Source organism: Daphnia carinata, chromosome 9, assembly GCF_022539665.2.
Source record: "Daphnia carinata strain CSIRO-1 chromosome 9, CSIRO_AGI_Dcar_HiC_V3, whole genome shotgun sequence".
NCBI classification, from domain to species: Eukaryota; Metazoa; Arthropoda; class Branchiopoda; order Diplostraca; family Daphniidae; genus Daphnia; species Daphnia carinata.
The window spans coordinates 2,615,828-2,633,523 of NC_081339.1; the positions used below are offsets into that span (position 1 = coordinate 2,615,828).

At 40.4% G+C, this 17,696-nt stretch overlaps 2 protein-coding genes across 2 annotated transcripts; one reads left to right on the top strand and one right to left on the bottom strand.

Annotated features, from left to right (window-relative positions):
• The first annotated feature begins 1,179 nt into the window (after nucleotides 1–1,179).
• On the top strand, nucleotides 1,180–7,128 carry LOC130688523 (uncharacterized). Its single transcript, XM_057511504.1, has 7 exons — nucleotides 1,180–1,711; nucleotides 2,166–2,347; nucleotides 2,462–2,933; nucleotides 3,059–3,115; nucleotides 6,490–6,539; nucleotides 6,806–6,903; nucleotides 6,987–7,128. The coding sequence occupies exons 1-7, from the start codon at nucleotides 1,180–1,182 to the stop codon at nucleotides 7,108–7,110; spliced, it is 1,515 nt and encodes a 504-aa protein (XP_057367487.1). The 3' UTR covers nucleotides 7,111–7,128.
• Nucleotides 7,129–7,328: 200 nt separating this feature from the next.
• Nucleotides 7,329–9,631, bottom strand: LOC130688392 (F-box/LRR-repeat protein 5-like). The gene is given in 6 exon segments (XM_057511369.2): nucleotides 7,329–8,102; nucleotides 8,164–8,331; nucleotides 8,402–9,037; nucleotides 9,039–9,121; nucleotides 9,186–9,383; nucleotides 9,457–9,631. Coding segments are annotated over 6 exon segments (1,713 nt in total). The 5' UTR covers nucleotides 9,544–9,631; the 3' UTR covers nucleotides 7,329–7,561.
• Between the last annotated feature and the right edge of the window lie 8,065 nt (nucleotides 9,632–17,696).

Genomic DNA, 17,696 nt, shown 5'->3' on the forward strand with positions numbered 1-17,696 from the left:
AGATTTCTAATAGATTATATGCAGCCTATCGATCGCGAAAGGGTCCACCCCTCTTCCCTCTATACTATTCAAGTAATAAACAAAAATTCATTTAAATTAACGAGCTTCATATCGCAGGCCAAATGAAATACATATGGATACCCCAGGCCAACAAGAATAATGCCCATAGCTATTTTCACGTTGGAGGCTTATTTTTAGAAGAAGAAGCGATGCCTTATATGGTCGAACTATAAGAACATATTTCTTGCAGCATAATATCTGTTCAGTATTTTCTTTTCCGAAGTAGATGTCATTGAACTGCTGCTTCAGGTGTTCTGTCTAGGTATACAGCGTGAATACAATTATACAGTAATCTGCGCAATTACATCCAACAGATTGAATTTTGTACATCCTCTTTATGTTGCACTGGTTGAAGTAGAAGAAATGAAGTGAACTATCCAACATGCTATTTTTACATATGGCAAAATGCAGTAATAAGAAAATTATCGAATAGAATTGGCTTATTCATCTTAGCACTGCCTGACAAGATTTCCTGAAGATGTTGGTTGTGATGTAAGTATCACGGAGCAGTAGCTACAATATTTGCTTTCACAAAGCTATGATGCAACACACGCTTTAGCACAAATTAAAGGACGTTTGTTTAACGGCTGATATATTATTATTTCCGTTTGGTCCGGTTCCGCTTCTAGGTTCCTCGCTAGCACTTTCAAGAAGCAGTTTGTCCATCTGGCTTAATTGCATCTTTTGGCGGACCACCTGTCCCACACACCACTTCGTTTGGTGCTTTAATACGAAGGCCTCAACCTTGAAAACATAGAAAAAAAGATGGACAATTTGTAAGGCAAGCCAGTCGCAAGCTTAAACTCCTAGCCGATAGAGTGAAAATCTTTTGAGTTTGTTCTAGCAACAGACTTTTTGGTGCCGGAATTGCTATAACACCTTTACCCACTAGAATTTTAGGAATATCAATGTGCCTGTGATTATTTCGAACGTCACTTGTGTCGTGTGTTGTAGTGGTAACGAAGTGGCTTCATTCAAATTGAAATCGTAGTGACTTCTTCGTATGATTGTGTATTGCAACTGCAATCACGTGATACACTATGTTGGAAATCGTATAAAGATTATCGCTCAATAAATTATATGAAATTTCTTTAAGAGTAAAATTTTGCAGTCATAAGTATGACTGGGTGCGGTATTCACAAAGGTGACCGGAGAGGTTTGCTATTTCTAACAATGTTCGTATTGATCTCGGGAAACCTACTGGTCAGTCAAAATTTCTTGCTAATTTTGACTAGTAATGGCCAGCGCAGCCTCCATGTCCACCATAATCGAACGAAATTAGCTGTAGGGACAAGTGCTGAGTTAAACCATTTTGTGGAACACGGTGATACAAGTCAAGAAGATAAACTGCGCAACCCATCATATCATACCTCTGAAAAGGACAAAATTTTAAGAGGTAAAAATCCGGCAGGCTTTTTATTAAACGATCACACCGACGTAGTTGGATTCGTTGATATAAATTACGACACTAGAAGAAAAGAAGAAACCATTGAAAAGAGTCGAATAAAAGAAAATACGCGCAGGTATCTGCTGCGGTCTGAGCGCATCCGGAACGTTTGTAAAAGTAGAGCCGTTGTGTCCAACCCACCTGTCTTCACAACCAGCAAGAAAAAGCGCCTCGTTCATTCACCTTTAGCGGCCAATGCTCCAGGTAAATCGTCGTAAATGTAAATCAAAGTGTTTCATGTTAGCAGGTACAAAAAAAAGCTTTGCTCAAGATAGCGTGCGCAACACGTTGGCAGTTCATATGCACGTGTAATTCGATCATTGTTCGCCTCATTTTTTTATTTCAGACGTCAATACGTAGAAAGAAAAATACTTTAAACCAACATAGCGTCAATAATACCATCGTACTATGTACAACAAAGTTTATTACCGACTTGTCATCAACAGAGCGTGCAAGTTTGTTTGAAGAAACTTGGACCAAAACAAAAATTCCCATTTGTGGTGAAAATTTGCTCATGGCTTACCGTTATGGCTTTCAGTGCTTGGCATGCTGAGAGGCAAAGCTAAAAAGACTTTTCGAATCATAGATTTCTCAGTGTAACGCGCCCTTGATTCACGCTCAGTGACATGTTTTGTTTATGAGCTTTCATTTTCTTTAGTTCCGTTTCAAGTGGAGAACCCAGTTACATCCCATTTTTCATTAGCGCCATCGTTTCATACAATGGGCTGCTTTCTCAACAAAGTAGCCTCGTCATCTTTAGTTTCAGCCTTCCTTTTAGTACGTGGACTGGCTCCATCCTTGTCCAGTCCACATCGCTACTCAGGTCATCTTCTTCCCAAGGTAATCTATCGCAACAGGAGAAAGCAAACGATAATAAAAAACCAAATGTTAAAGTAAAACATAAAAATTACTCTTAATCAACGATCTTGTTTGTTATTGCACGAATTTTGACAGTCTCTCGAGGAATTCAAGTTTGCCAACGAAACCTACTTTAAATTCATGTTTGTTCGCCATCCAATGGATCGAATGCTCTCCTGCTATCTTGACAAAATGGTTAACAGCCAACATCACAGTCTCCCTGCTTTCCGAGTATTCGTTAAAAACAGAGCAAATCAGATCATAAAAAATCAGCATGACAGAAGCAATAAACCTCAGCGTCGAAACCTTTTGTGGGCGTCAAAGGACCCTTCTTTCATTTGGCAGCAGCTAAAATCCAAAGTTGTTTATCGATTCCAAGGAGAGACAGGATTTCTTGGGATAACTTCTGAAGCGCAAGACACAAAAATGAAAAAAAAGCAATTGCAACCAGCCACCATATTCAGCCAACGTACGAAACCAAGCGCATCAACGAACGTGTTCAATACAACTGAAAGCAAACCTACCTTTGAAGAATTCCTTGAATTTGTTTTAGACACTGATTTACAAGGTAAGCATCACGCAGACTACAGGCAACGGTTGCGGGTCTTGAACGTTACAGTTGACATCTTATCAATACTAAAATCTACAAGTACACTACTTTCCGTGATTGACATCTTGTCTAATTATTTTCAGGCATTGGATACGACTCTCATTGGGTCCCGTTCCATCGATATTGCAGCCCGTGCAGCGGTGAGTTTCTCAATTTCTTTTTGAACCTTGCATAACATACTCTAATCTAAAAGAAACGACGACGACGTGATTCCGTTTTATTTAAAAACCATGCGATTATCTGAAAAATTACTATTACGCGGAATCACGTTCAGTTTTTGATTAACGCTAGGGGATTTTCATCGATTTACAAAACTTTAATCTCACATTTTACAAAACTCAGGTAAGATAAAAATGATATTCCTCATCCTCGTTCAATTCTGCACCTAAATTGTGCATAGTTTGTTAGATTTAAGCTGAATAAGAAAAAAACAAAACAAAAAAGTGTCAAAAATGGCAGGGGGAATCCCATGGTAATTCCCCTAAATTTTTGCCAAAAACGTTAAAGTTTTATATCTCTTAGAACAATATGAAACTTCGTCTGTTTCAATTCCACGCTGATTACGAACAAAATATTAGATTTTTCATCCATTAAGCGATTATTAAACAAAACGCAATAAAGGAGCCTTTTCCAGTGGAATCACATTTAATTTCAATGACTCAAAATCTATAAATTCCAGGCCAAATAAAATTGATATTCATCATCCTCGCTAAATTCTTATCCTACATCATGCATTAGTTGCCGAAAAATTTTAAAACTCGGGAAATAATACTTTTTCAGAAAAAGTCGGGCTTATTTTGTGGGGCTTATTTTGTCGGGCTTAATTTTAAAAACGTCAAATTTTAGCATCTCTTAGAAATCAATGAAACATAATCTGTTTAAACCAAAATTTTACGCTAATTACGAATAAAATATTTGTTTTTTCATCCGTTAAGCGATTATTGAATAAATCGCAATAAAAGAGCATTTTCCAATGCAATCACGTTTAAGTTTAATAACCCAAAAACTATTAATACCAGGCCAAAACTAAATTAATTTTCGTCAAACTTGTTCAATTTTGCACTAATATCATGCATAATTTGTTAGACTTGAGCTAAACTATAAAAATAATAAGAAAAAGTGCAAATATGGCCAGGGGAATCCCCCTGACGCTAGATTCAATGCGCTAAATGCTAGCACGCCAGTACGTGATAGCGTTTTGTACCTTTTTTTTCCATTTTTATCCAAATTTCTCTCAAAATACATGATTTCGATTCAGAATTAAACGCTGAACACGGATATCAATTTTGTTTTCCAATTGACCTTCGAGTTTTTGAAATAAACGAAGAAAATGACCGTGGGAAAATTGCATCAAAAACCTGCAAAAACTGACACTCGTTGGAATTGGTTTAAAATTTCACAATATACTCAAAATTGAATGCTGATGACGGTAAAATTGTTATTTTTTTCATTTAGTCAACCGTTTTTTAAATACATCGAATACTTATGCTGTATCGTGTTAAATGCTAGCGCGCCAGTACGTGATAGCGTTTTGTACCTTTGCAACGTTCCCATCGTCATTTTCTTCGTTTGTTCTTGTTTATTAAAAAATGAAATTGATTTCCGTAATCAGCGTTTGATTCTGAATCGAATTCATGTATTTTGAGCTAAATTTGGGAAAAAATTTAAAAAAGGTGCAAAGCGCTATCACGTACTGGCGTGCTAGCATTTAGCGCGATACAGCACAAGTATTCGATGTATTTAAAAAACGGTTGATTAAATGAAAAAAATAACAATTTTCCCGTCATCAGCATTTAATTTTGAGTATATTATGAAATTTCCAACCAATTCCAACGAGTCTCACTTTTTGCAGGTTTTTGAAGCAATTTTCCCACGGTCATTTTCTTCGTTTATTTCGAAAACTCTAAAGCCAAGTGAAAAATAAAATCGATTTCTGTGATCAGCGTTTGATTCTGAATCGAAATCATGTATTTTGAGCTAAATTTGGATAAAAATGAAAAAAAAGGTATTAAACGCTATTAGCGCGATACAGCACAAGTATTCGATGTATTTAAAAAACGGTTGATTAAATGAAAAAAATAACAATTTTCCCGTCATCAGCATTTAATTTTGAGTATATTATGAAATTTCCAACCAATTCCAACGAGTCTCACTTTTTGCAGGTTTTTGAAGCAATTTTCCCACGGTCATTTTCTTCGTTTATTTCGAAAACTCTAAAGCCAAGTGAAAAATAAAATCGATTTCTGTGATCAGCGTTTGATTCTGAATCGAAATCATGTATTTTGAGCTAAATTTGGATAAAAATGAAAAAAAAGGTATTAAACGCTATTAGCGCGATACAGCACAAGTATTCGATGTATTTAAAAAACGGTTGATTAAATGAAAAAATAACAATTTTCCCGTCATCAGCATTTAATTTTGAGTATATTATGAAATTTCCAACCAATTCCAACGAGTCTCACTTTTTGCAGGTTTTTGAAGCAATTTTCCCACGGTCATTTTCTTCGTTTATTTCGAAAACTCTAAAGCCAAGTGAAAAATAAAATCGATTTCTGTGATCAGCGTTTGATTCTGAATCGAAATCATGTATTTTGAGCTAAATTTGGATAAAAATGAAAAAAAAGGTATTAAACGCTATTAGCGCGATACAGCACAAGTATTCATTGTATTTAAAAAACGATTGATGTCCATGTCCGTTCTTTACACTTCTTTTCTTTTTTTTCCTTTTTTTAGCTTAAAGCTGACAAACTATGCACGATTTAGATGCCAAATTGAACAAGGATGACGAATACCAATTTTTTTTTACCTGGAATTTATAGTTAATGAGTTGTTAAAATTAAATGTGATTGCATTGGAAAATGCTCTTTTATTGCGATTTATTCACTAACCGCTTAACGAATGAAAAAACAATTATTTTATTCATAATGACCGTAAAATTTTGGTTTAAACAGATTAAGTTTAATTGAATTCTAAGAGATGTTAAAATTTGACGTTTTTAAAATTAAGACCGACAACATTAAGCCCCACAAAATAAGCCCGAGTTTTTCGGAAACAGTATTATTTCCTAAGTTTTCAAGTTTTTCGGCAACTAATGCACGATTTAGGATAAGAATTTAACGAGGATGACGAATATCAATTTTGTTTTGTCCTGGGATTTATAGTTAATGAGTTAATAATATTAAGTTATGATTGCAATAAGAAAAGCTCTTTCATTGCGTATTGTTCAATAATCGCTTAACGGATGAAAAAATTTATATTTTATTCGTAATCAGCGTAAAATTTGGTTTAAACAGATTAAGTTTAATTGAATTCTAAGAGATGTTAAAATTTGACGTTTTTAAAATTAAGCCCGACAAAATAAGCCCGACTTTTTCTGAAACAGTATTATTTCTTGAATTTTCATTTAAAAAACACTGGTATAGCTATAGAAGTATACAATTAGGATTCGAAATTGAACGACAATCACCCAAGAACGTGGATTTATTTTTTAAAAATTGTTTTATATATTTTCCAGTTTTCTATGACGTTATTGGTAAACTGGAAACGGCGTTCGACGATTTTCAGGTACGATATATTAACAATTATTTTACGTAACTACTAAAACCCCTAATTTTAGTAAATCACTGCAAACTTTAGTCTTCTAAAGATGCAGAAAAAAATCCATCCGATTAATCCATTATTTATTATTTAACATTTCAACTATACACTATATATTTGGTTCACAAGCTGTTTTCCTAATCAACATGGTTACCGAGAGCCTTTGTGTCATTCAACGTTTTATCAATATGGCTTCATAAAGCAAATAGATTTATTTGGTTTCTATTTTGTAGTATATCTGGGAGAAGACTGGATTGGAGACAAAATTTCCCGTTCCATGGATAAATCATAAGACCCTCCCGTCAAAGTCCAAGATTGCGCTGGAGAAAAAGTATGTATAATGATCCTACCACGCAAAGTATCAGCTAGAGATCATTAAAGTATTCCTATTTGTTACTTAACAATTTCAACTAGATATTACTCATCGCTGCCAAGAGAACTAATTCTCCGTTTTTACGACGCCTTCCGGATGGATTTCGAGCTCTTTGATTACAGCATTAACGAAGTTCTCATCAAAGCTGGATATGAGACTGTGTAAAAAAGAGGACGATGTTTGAGAGCCATCGATGTTATTAACAGATATACGTATATACATTTTACTTTCAATGCCAACTATTTTCGTTTTCTTTCTTCCTTGTTGCATCATCCAATCCAGCTAATCTATTCATTCTTGCTGTTACCACACAGCAGTGTTCGCATAAATAATTCGATGGATTACCTTTCGCCAAACAATTCTAGAACTTCATCACAATTGAAGATAAATTATTGTATTCCATCCACGTAGTAGATTTCGTGCTTACCCATGTTTGGCCAGAGAAAGAAAGGAAATCATAGAATCGTAACTTTCAACACAACAAGCATGCGCATTCCCAATGCGCATTATCAGAATTTGAATCAAGAAAAAACGACATACCCCAAAAAACTTATTTTAGGAATAATATCCACAACCAAACAAAACAATTAGGATGAAGCGTGCGAAAGACGGCACTTTACTGATCAAAGCAGCAACAGCCTCTGAGAGGACATTCCAAATTTTGGCATCCATTTGCTTCCTGTGGATATGGGCCTTCTTGAATTCGGTTGCAATAGTAAAGATCTTCCGGCTGCAGACGAGACGATTGTTCTACAATAGATTTAAGGCCACGTCCCGACAGCAATGAGCAACCACTGAGGTCCATAAAACGCAGACTTTCTTTCTGTACTGTTACTTCCAACAAGGATCCTAACCCAAAATCGGTAACGGATGTGCAACCTGATAAGCACAGGTAAACCAGACCAGGAGACGAAACGTCGTTTTCAATCAAACTGTTGTTGCTACCATAGCGATTATTGTCCGTTGGCGTTACATCAGGATACTTCGGACAATTCTTACATGACTGACAACATGATCCGCATTTAGAACTAGGAAAACTACGAGCCAATGGCGATTTGAAACAATTGCCGAGGCGTTCGAGACCAACATCGGTAATGAAACGACAACCAGTCAGATCCAAATGTTCCAAATAGATGCAAGCTTTCTTCAACGACAATCTGACCACAAAAAAGCTAGTGTTGATACGATGTGTAAGAAAACATGGTTAATGTTAATTACCCTTTAAAAGATAAGTCGGTAATGTTCGTGTAACTGGCATCCAGGTGTTGGATATTAGGACACAGTACGAGCATGGAGTGCAAGATGGTGCTGCTTAAATTGAGACCACCTGCAACTACCAGACGGTGTACACCTTCTCCAATACGAACTAAGGCATTCATAACGAACCTGGGTGAAGAAGAAAAATAGGACTATTTTTTAATATAACGTTGCCAATGTTTTCCAACTCATTTCTTACTTTTCGTAGCACTGTATTTCCTTTTGCGCTTGCGATGACAAAACCTCTTCTGCGGTAGATATGTCATCATCGTCGTCGAGCAAAGACTTTGTTTTCCATTCGGATTCTACCAAGGTGTACGGATCACGGTATTGAAAGTCATAAAAGCCTTTGGCCCAATTAGTGGGGTAAATAGTCTTCCATAATTGGGGAGAGTATATCAGCATGTTCCAGTGCTTGTTTACTTGAGCGCAGCGGATCCGGTCAGCTGGATTCAAATAGGAAAAAATGTGTAGAATCATTTCCTCAGGAAGATCATCGAAACTAGCTAGAATTGTTTCATGTCCAATCTTTTTGTTGGAAAGATTTTCACAAGTCAATTCGACTAGCGTTTGCAAAGTCTCTTGGTATTCTTCGTCGTCACCAGAAGAACGATATTCGGAAACCTCAGAAGCGACCGTGTTGAGGAGAGCGAGCATATTCTCGGCCGTTTCCTTCTGGGCCAGCAGTTTCTCCTTCCAGATTTCATGCTGCTGGATAACCTGTTCCTTGAGCAATCGCAGTTCTTCATAGGCAAAGTATTTCATAAGTAGAGGCTGGAAAATTTCTTCTTCCTCCTTCATGTGAGGAATGAATTGTTCGGTGAATTCAGACAGCTTTTTGGAGCTGAGAGCCAAAATTGATTCTCTCGGATAGTGATTTGCTGGTGCATGTGTACCCATCACGCAATAAATTGAGTATCTAAAGCACGCAAATGAAACATTGTCAAGACAAATAACATCGGGGCATTCCATCAAGAAAGCACCTCAACTAGTTGACTGTCCCCATGGCAGTTACAAACAGACTGGCTGGTGACATTGACCAGTTTGAGCCTTTGCTTGAGCCGTTCCATGATATACTGGTTCTCAATATGCTCGTGGCTTTTGAATTCAGTGAAAGTATTCTCCAGAAGAGGAAGCAGATGTTCCAGAGCTCCATTACTATGAAAATCTGCAGTGGAAAGCTGAAAATTGGAGAAATGATTGATAAAGTTTTGTGGAAAAAAAAAAAAGAAAAGACATACAAAACATACATACCTGATCCATGTAGCTCCCCACTAGATCCTTCATTCTGGAATGCGGTACTAGGAATACATTAACTTCATCAGGGAACATGGGAGCCATTTTGAAGAACTGTTGCGGTTACTTTATGCGATAAAGCCTAAAACCAGCAGTTTTATCGTACAGCACTCTTGCATGTACGCTCTCACTTTTTGCAGTGACAGTACAAATGGCGAGGTAAATAAGGCAGCATTGCAAGATATCTGCATATGTAAACAGCATCAATTTCTTATCATTCTTATTATCTCAAATTATATTTTAATTGATCTACATTCGCTAACAAGTCATCTTTACACAATATTTCATCCTTTTTGGCAAATACGAAAGGCAAAAGAGCGATTCTCATTTTTATTACTTTTATGATCGTGTAGTCATTGACAGCTTTGAGTTCTATCGCTAATGTGCGTAAAGTACAACAGTCAGTTTGACAGCAAAACAAGTATAACGATGTCGGCGAGAGATCCAGGGAGAGCGGAACCTAATACGCGATAGCAAGCCCAGGAATGACGCAATGCACAGCAGACAATATTTCACAAATGGATGCGACGGGAGCGGTGGTCGGCTCGTAGATTACTATCCAGCAGGCACTCCACCCTGAAGCTACGCTTGATTGTTTATTTGACAGAAAGCATCAAAAGTGGCGTCTAGGTACACTGTACAAGGCGGTTTTACGGCGTCCATTCACGGTGCCAGTCTTGTATAGTTCACGCTGCTCTCTCTGTGGCTATGCTGGCACTGCTGAAAACAAATCGATTTCAATATCAACTAAATTTCGTGACTCGAGCAAAAAAACCCATTGTTTGGCATCGACGCTCTTCTAGCCGTGTTCCAATCATCATTTTGAAAGGCGGACGTCATATCGTAAACAACTCAAACAAATATGGACAAGCAAAAGAACAAAAAAACAAAACTGGCAGTAAGACGTAAAAAGTGATAACGTGAAACTAGAAGAGTGAAGAATAAAGCATATATACAAATGATAAACAGGCCAAAAATAAACAAATAGCTCCCACTAGACGGAGTATAAGCCTTTATTCTTTATAAAAAGGTGCGATATAATTCATTTGATGTGTTCGATATACATAGGGTATTTTTTTTTTTTAGAGTGGTGGGAGGCTAAATGGATGGCTTTTTTGTCACATTTTTGTGTTTTCACCCGGTCCTGCGAACACAGGGTCTTCTTCTATTGAAAACGCGTTCATTTTCACCATTTTTTATTGTTGTTGTTCTATTCTTACCCCTTTTCTCTTCTTCTTTCTTCTTCTTTGTCTTTTGACAAGTCAAAAGACAGAGAGAGGGGGGCAGACAAACGCGTAATATTTCAAGAGGCGTGGTCCGCCGTTGCTCATGGCAACCAGGTGTAATGGAAAACAACAGACACAGAACCGTTGGAACAACAAGGCACACGCTCCGGGAGAAAGCTAGGAATAAAGCAAACCAAAAGGCAAAAGAAAATAAAAAATAAAATAAAAAATGGGGTGTCCAGGGTCAGGCGGCCTCATCATTTATACGACGCAACTTCGTCATCGACGTCGTCTCCTACGCTTGGCGGGCACAAACAGACAGCAGGGGATGACAGTTATTTCCAACTATTTTTCTCCCTTTTATTTTTATTTTTTTTGCTCCTTGTCCTTTCATTTTTAAAAGGACCCCTCTAATTCTGCATATTATACAAAGCATATGCATCATACTATCTACACTCGCATATAATCTCATTCTGAATTTCTTTCTTTTCTTTTTTTTTTTCCCCGAAAACCACAATGAACAGATGCCCGGCTTGGAATGAGAATGGAAGCCACACATAACTCGGCTTTTTCATGTGAAATTCAAGTAAATATTTAAGTCGGGTTAAAGTTTCATCATTTTTCGATAATGTACGCATAACAATAAATTTATTTTTAAAAAAGCGGCCAAAAAAAAATAGACGTGTAGTGATTGAAACTATTCGAATCTTAACATAATTTGTTTGGAAATATATATATAAAAAAAAGAAATTCTATTTATTTAAAAAAATATATATATATATAAATATAAAGGTAGATGCAGAAGGCGTTGTAAGGTCTCTGCAGTAAATTTCAGGTCTATTTCCTGTTGGGGAGGTCCTCGTTGAGCTTCGTGGTCCGGAAGAAGACGAACGGCCGATGCGTGATTGCAGCTGCTACATGCACGTTATATACCATTTGGATGTACTCTTTGAGAGAGACTATACTGGACTGCGACTATGAACCTGTTTTCCCCCCTCCCCCTCCCTCGTTCAACAGCAGGAAGGATTTGATTTTGGCGACAAAAAATTATCTCTCTCTCACTCTTCTCTTCTCTTTCCTTCTTGCTGAACATCCATTCTGACTCCCTTCATCCTATACGAGCCGACGGTGATTACCGTTCCATTTTCCCGCTCTTGATACACTTTTTTTTTTCTTCCTTTTTTTGTGCAGTTGAGTTCACCGGCTTGATGCTCCCGGCTTGGCCCCACACGGTTAGAACAAGTCCGTTCCTACATCACGTACATGTGTGTGTGTGTGTAGGGGGAGAGAAAGAGAAGGAGCGGAGTAGTAGACTATACTACAACGGATCGATAGTGAACGCACGCGTCATCCTTTTGACTAGAGAATATTGTGCAAAGGAAGAGAACGAGCTAGTCGTGGAAGGCCAGTCGTAAAAACACGAAGAAAATGAGGTAATGTCTACGCTGATGGAAGGTAGATTTTTTTTTTTTTTTTTTTTGGCAAGAATGGCATAAAGATAATCGCTGTTATGATGCTATAAGTGAATAGCCATCATTTTGAACAAGCCAAAATAGAAAAACGGTACATTTTCTTTTTTTTTTTTTTTTTTTTGCAAATGAAAATGGACATCTTTAGTAGATTGAGGATTTCAGGAGCTTTTGAATGAATGGAGCGGGGGAAAAAAAAAACTGGAGAGCCGATTACACGTCGATATCGAACCGGACTAGGAGATCGATGATGCTCAAAACAATCGAAGTTGTTGTAGTGTGTATATACACAACAACAAGGCCGGTGCCCATTATGGAGTGGACTTATTGTATATAAATAAGAAGCGCATTAGACTCTGCTATCCACTGGGCGTGTGTTACAACTTGCATTGAAAAACATGGCTGCAAAAAAAAAAAAGCCCACTGTTATGTACGTTGCTCGTGATCGATGATGAAATCGACGCGTCGGCGTCGTCACCTTGACCTTCGAAAAATAATCGAAACTCTGATGCTTCTCTTCGTATAAGTCTCTCGTGCGTACACTCAGTCATACAGCATATAAGAGAAACGAAGAGTATGTGAGAGAGAGAGAGAGAGAGCGAGCGAGAACAGAGCATCGATCTCCTGACTATCGAACGGCTTTCCAAGTTCCCGCCACACGCTCCGGCACGACGTCAACCACGTGCTTTGCCTCTTCCATCCCCCCATGTCAGTTGATCGAATCAAAACACTAAGAGCACGAACGCAAAAAATCTACATATAAGAAATCTTTAACTATTTGATTTACTTACCTGGAACATCGGGTGCGATCTTCATTCGTTCATTTTGATGATGTTTAGGTACAAATCATTTGATTATCAGATGACGGTCCAGTTATGTAGTTGAAACGTTTCATTGTTGATGAGCCATTAATTACTTACCTCGTTGACATTGTGTAGTGTGCCTCTAATCTAATACTGATGGTGAATTCGCTGAATTTAAGTTAAGCCATCCAATGAGCGGTCCAGCCTTCCCTCCTTGTCTGCCGTTGTGAAACGAAATCCGCAGGGCGGATACGTATATATACATATAATTTGGGTGGAGTATATGTACTATGTGTCTACGTTGCACATGTTAAGCTTCTATACCTTTTCTCCCTGTTTCTTTTTTTTTTTTTAATAGTAAAAAAAAAGGTGCATGTAGACAGAAAATAAGAGAACAGGATAAAAAAAAAAAAAAAGCGCAAACACACACACGAAAAAGAAGAAGAAAAAACTCGACAGCAGGGGGGGGGGAGAGGGCAGGGCACTGGTCCGTTAAAATACACACACAATAAGAGTTACGGTGGTACTGGTTATATGGAAACTGGGGGAGGATGGGGTGAGTTATAAAGGTGTGTCTATGCAAGGTACACATATAAAGCCTGCACACACACATATCCACCGGTACGTAGAAGCAGCAGACATTTTGTATTTTGTTTTTCCCTTTTTTTTTTTTTTTTTAGTTGTGCGTTCGCTTTTTATTCTTTTTCCTTTCTTTCTCTCTTCTTCCTCCGCTTCCCCTTTTTTTTTCACGGTTGAAGAGGGTGGAGGGGGCGCAGGAGTGGGTGGAAGAACAAGACTTGGGGATCTTGATGCTCTAATATGAAACATTGCTGACGTTTTAAATCAAAACGAGTTCCCTTTTAAACAAAAAAAAAATGGCTGACAAAAAAAGTAAATACAAATTTCCTAAAAAATAAAGATGAGCAAATATTAAAATCCCTACTTGCTAGAAAGAAAAAAAAAAAAAATAGGGCAAACGTAGGAAGCCAATGAGTCCCGTCCGCACACGCAGTACATTCAAAAGACGAGGCAATGCCGTTCATTTCGATCCGCATTACGATCTCCATCCAAAACACACACAATCGTTCTAACACTTTAAAGTAATAATAAAACATTAATACGTTTGCAGTTGCGATGTAGAAGAAAAACGGGCATACGGTTTGGTTTGGGATTGTCCGCCCCCCTTGCTTTGTGTGTACATTGGCCTTCATATCTGACTGTTCGCTCTTTTTGATGGCAAGTTGAAATGCATTGGAGTGAACGCGTGTTATCGTGTCATGGGTTCAGCTGGGTTATGCAGCGATGGATGGGCTGTAGTAGATGGGGGGGGGGGAGTAAGAAATGAAGAGCCCGACACGGGAGGGGGGGGAGAGGGAAAATGCGGATGAAAAACAGGGCGGAGGGGGATGATAGAGAAAGGGGGGGAGGGAGAGAGAGAACGAGGAACAATATAGAGCAAACGGGCGAACGCGAGCAGAGAGAGCCCGATTTTTTGTTGTATTCTCTTCTTCTTCTTCTTCTTCTTCTCCTTCATCTCCCTCTGTTTTCTCCCCCCCTGCTTCGCCATTGGCGTGTTTCATCCAGGCGGAGTGCGCCGGCCGACGCGCTTTGACTCTGTCGGCCATTTTGGAATCCACCGACAGCTGTGTGTATGTGCCGCCGCCGTCACCACCACCGACGGGTCGCCGCTCCGGGTGTGTGTGTGTGTGTGTGTCTATGTTATATACGCGAATGAGAAAAGCAAAGGGAGAAACGAGAGAAAAGCAGAGAGAGAGAGAGAGAGAGGGAGAAAATGAGGAGCAGTGCGCGAGCAATAGGAGGCCCCCGTTTCGCCCCTCCCTATATAAATTCAGCTCTTCCCCTCCCTTTTCTCTCCTTGCGACGCTCTTCATGCCATTGCGAAGAGAGAGGGGGTTGAGAGAGAGAGAGAGAAGGCCGTCAACAGCATCGGAGGGGGGAAAACGGAGTAGAAAGAGAGAGAAAAGCAGTTTGTGTGTGTGTGCGTGTGCGCGCCGGACCGAGTTCCAATCAGCTGCAGGATTCAGGGGCCCCAGCAAAATCCGTGCCATTTGTTTTGTTTGTTTTGTTTGTTTTTTTTTTCAGCTAAAATTTTATTAGCGAAATATCATCGTCGTGAACGTGAACGCATTCGTGCTGGACCTATTTTTCCCTCATCTTTTATTCTGGTCCGCTTTTTTCATTGGCCCAGTGCTCCCCCCCCCAAAAAAAAATACAACAGCCGGACAACACACACAGACACACAAAATCCTTTCTCTCTGTCTTTTTTATTTTCCCATACAAGCCAAAGAAATAAAGAAGACGAAGAAGAAGAAGTCTTTGGTGAAATAACAAACGGGAAACCGCGAGCTGTCTCTTCTTCTTGATTTTTTTTTTTTTTTTTTTGTGGGCCGCGCGCGCGCGCACATCGCAAAAGAAGTTGCAGCTGGCCAAAACAGGAGAAGCGCCAGCAGTGGCAGGGATCTTTTTTCGCTGCGACCACCAAGTGTGTGCCAGTGTTTTAGGCACAGAAAGCGAAGGACGAGATAGAAGAAAACAAAACAAAACAAAAAAAAAAACACATCATCGTTGATGTTTTAGGCCCACGCAACTATCGTCAACAACAAAAAAATTGTGTGGCTGTGGCTCGACGTTTTATGGATTGGATTTAATGGTCACGTCATTTGCATACGACGAGTGTATAGATGTGTGTGTGTGTGTGTGTGTGTGTTAGACAGTTGTGTCTGTCCACCTGTGTACCCGGCCTAGCAAAAAAAAAAAAGCAAGTGTTTTGTGCTGCTCCTCTTGTCAGTCGTTAGAGATAAAGGACGTCGTTTTTTGTTTTTGAGTACAAAAAACGAATGGTCTGTTCCAACATTTCCGAGGGGATTTTTACACTATTCATTTTGAAAAGGTAAAAATTCGAAAAAGGGGACAAAGTGTTGACGTCTTGGCCATTGTCTAGTGATTCATTTGTAATTATTTTTGGATTTATTTCGTATATTTATATAAAGTGGTTGTGTGTGATGGCCATTCTAGAAGCTCTGGCCGGCGAGGTGGGTAGCGGTGGCGTCGTCAGCGGCTGCGCTCTGCGATGCGCCGTCGAAGGTGGCGGCACCAACGAATTTCGCCTTCTCTAAAACTCAAAAAACTGCCACTCCACGTAGTGTTTTAAATGATTTAAAATAAAGACAAACTCAACCGATCAAAAGTGAGAGAAAAAATTCAAAACATTCCCGAACGTAACGCGTTGAATCACGAAACACATTCCAATTGATCTCATCGTATTGTCTCTAGTCTAATTGAAGCCATTCTGCTAGTCATTCCTCTAAATTTGACACGATCAACGAGCGTTCGTCTAGTCGATTTGCTAATCTAAGTGTGTTTCCCCTTGGCCAAAGAAATGCCAACGTGATTTTGCGTGTCAAAAAAAACCAAAGGGGAAAAGAAGAAGAAGAAGAAGAAGGAGAAGAAGAAGAAAGAACGAACACAATCATTTGAATGCGCCCGATGATCGAGTGTCATGGAGCGAGACGTGTCCGACCGTGAACTGTTGGAGAACCGCAATCTAATAGGCCACCTATCGTTTTCGTGGCGGGAATTGCAGGCCGATGTGGCCGATTGTGTCGTCGACGAGGAGCAAGACAGCCAAACGGACATCCACCACATCCACAACAGCCGGCCCCGTCTGGCGTCGTCGTCCTCTCCGTCTTTGTTGAACGAACGCAATTCGAACGAGCGGGTCACGCTCTTGTCGCACAACAGGGCCACCGTCATGCGCTCGAGGCGACTCCGACACGAGCTGGCCGGCACGGAACGGCCGAGCGGCGAAGCGACGCGAAGGACGGACGACGTGGACGACGATGAGATGGGCAACGTCGACGAAGCGGCAACGTCGCCTGGACGAGCCACGACGCCGCAGGCGGCGGGCCCGGCTTCACCGCCGTCGCCTCCGGCGACGGCCTTCGGTTTGCGCGGCCGGTTACGTCGGCCGGTCATCCAGCACTCGCCCGTCCCTCCTTCGCCTCCTCATTTCTACGACGAAGACGAGGAGGACGTGGTCGATCCTTCGATGGGCAGCGATCGCCAACGAGCCATCGACGACGACGATGAGGAAGAGGACATTGTTAGTTACCGAAACAGACACCAGGAGGCGTCGGGATTGGGCGGCGCTATGACGTCGCCGGCTCCTCCCGCGTCCTCGCCGACTGGCGGTGGCAATCCGCAGCGCCACTCGTCGCACCCCCACCCTCACCACCACCCGCACCACCTCCAGGAGCAGCACCCATCACCACCACCACCACCAGCAGCAGCAGCACCACCATCAATTGCTCGTGTCAGCTGTCGAGGCAGGTGCGCTGTCCGGCGCCAGTGTTTGTTCGGAGCTGGACGACGACGGAGAGGCTCAGCTGATCGCTCGCCATCAACACAACCACCACCACCTACACCACCACCACCACCACCACCTCCTCCACCATTCGCATTTGGCTCATCATCTAAGTGCCACTAGCGCCGCCGCCGCGGCCGCCAATCAACTGCATTTGCATCCGTCGCAATTGCACCGGCCCCCGATTTTGCCCAGCTTCCATTCGCCCGGCAATCAAGGGCTCCATTCGCCGCCAGCGCCCCAACCTCCTCCGCACACGGAGGAGGAGGATGACCAGGACGAACGTTCCTCTTATTTGTTGTCTCACCGCCAGCAA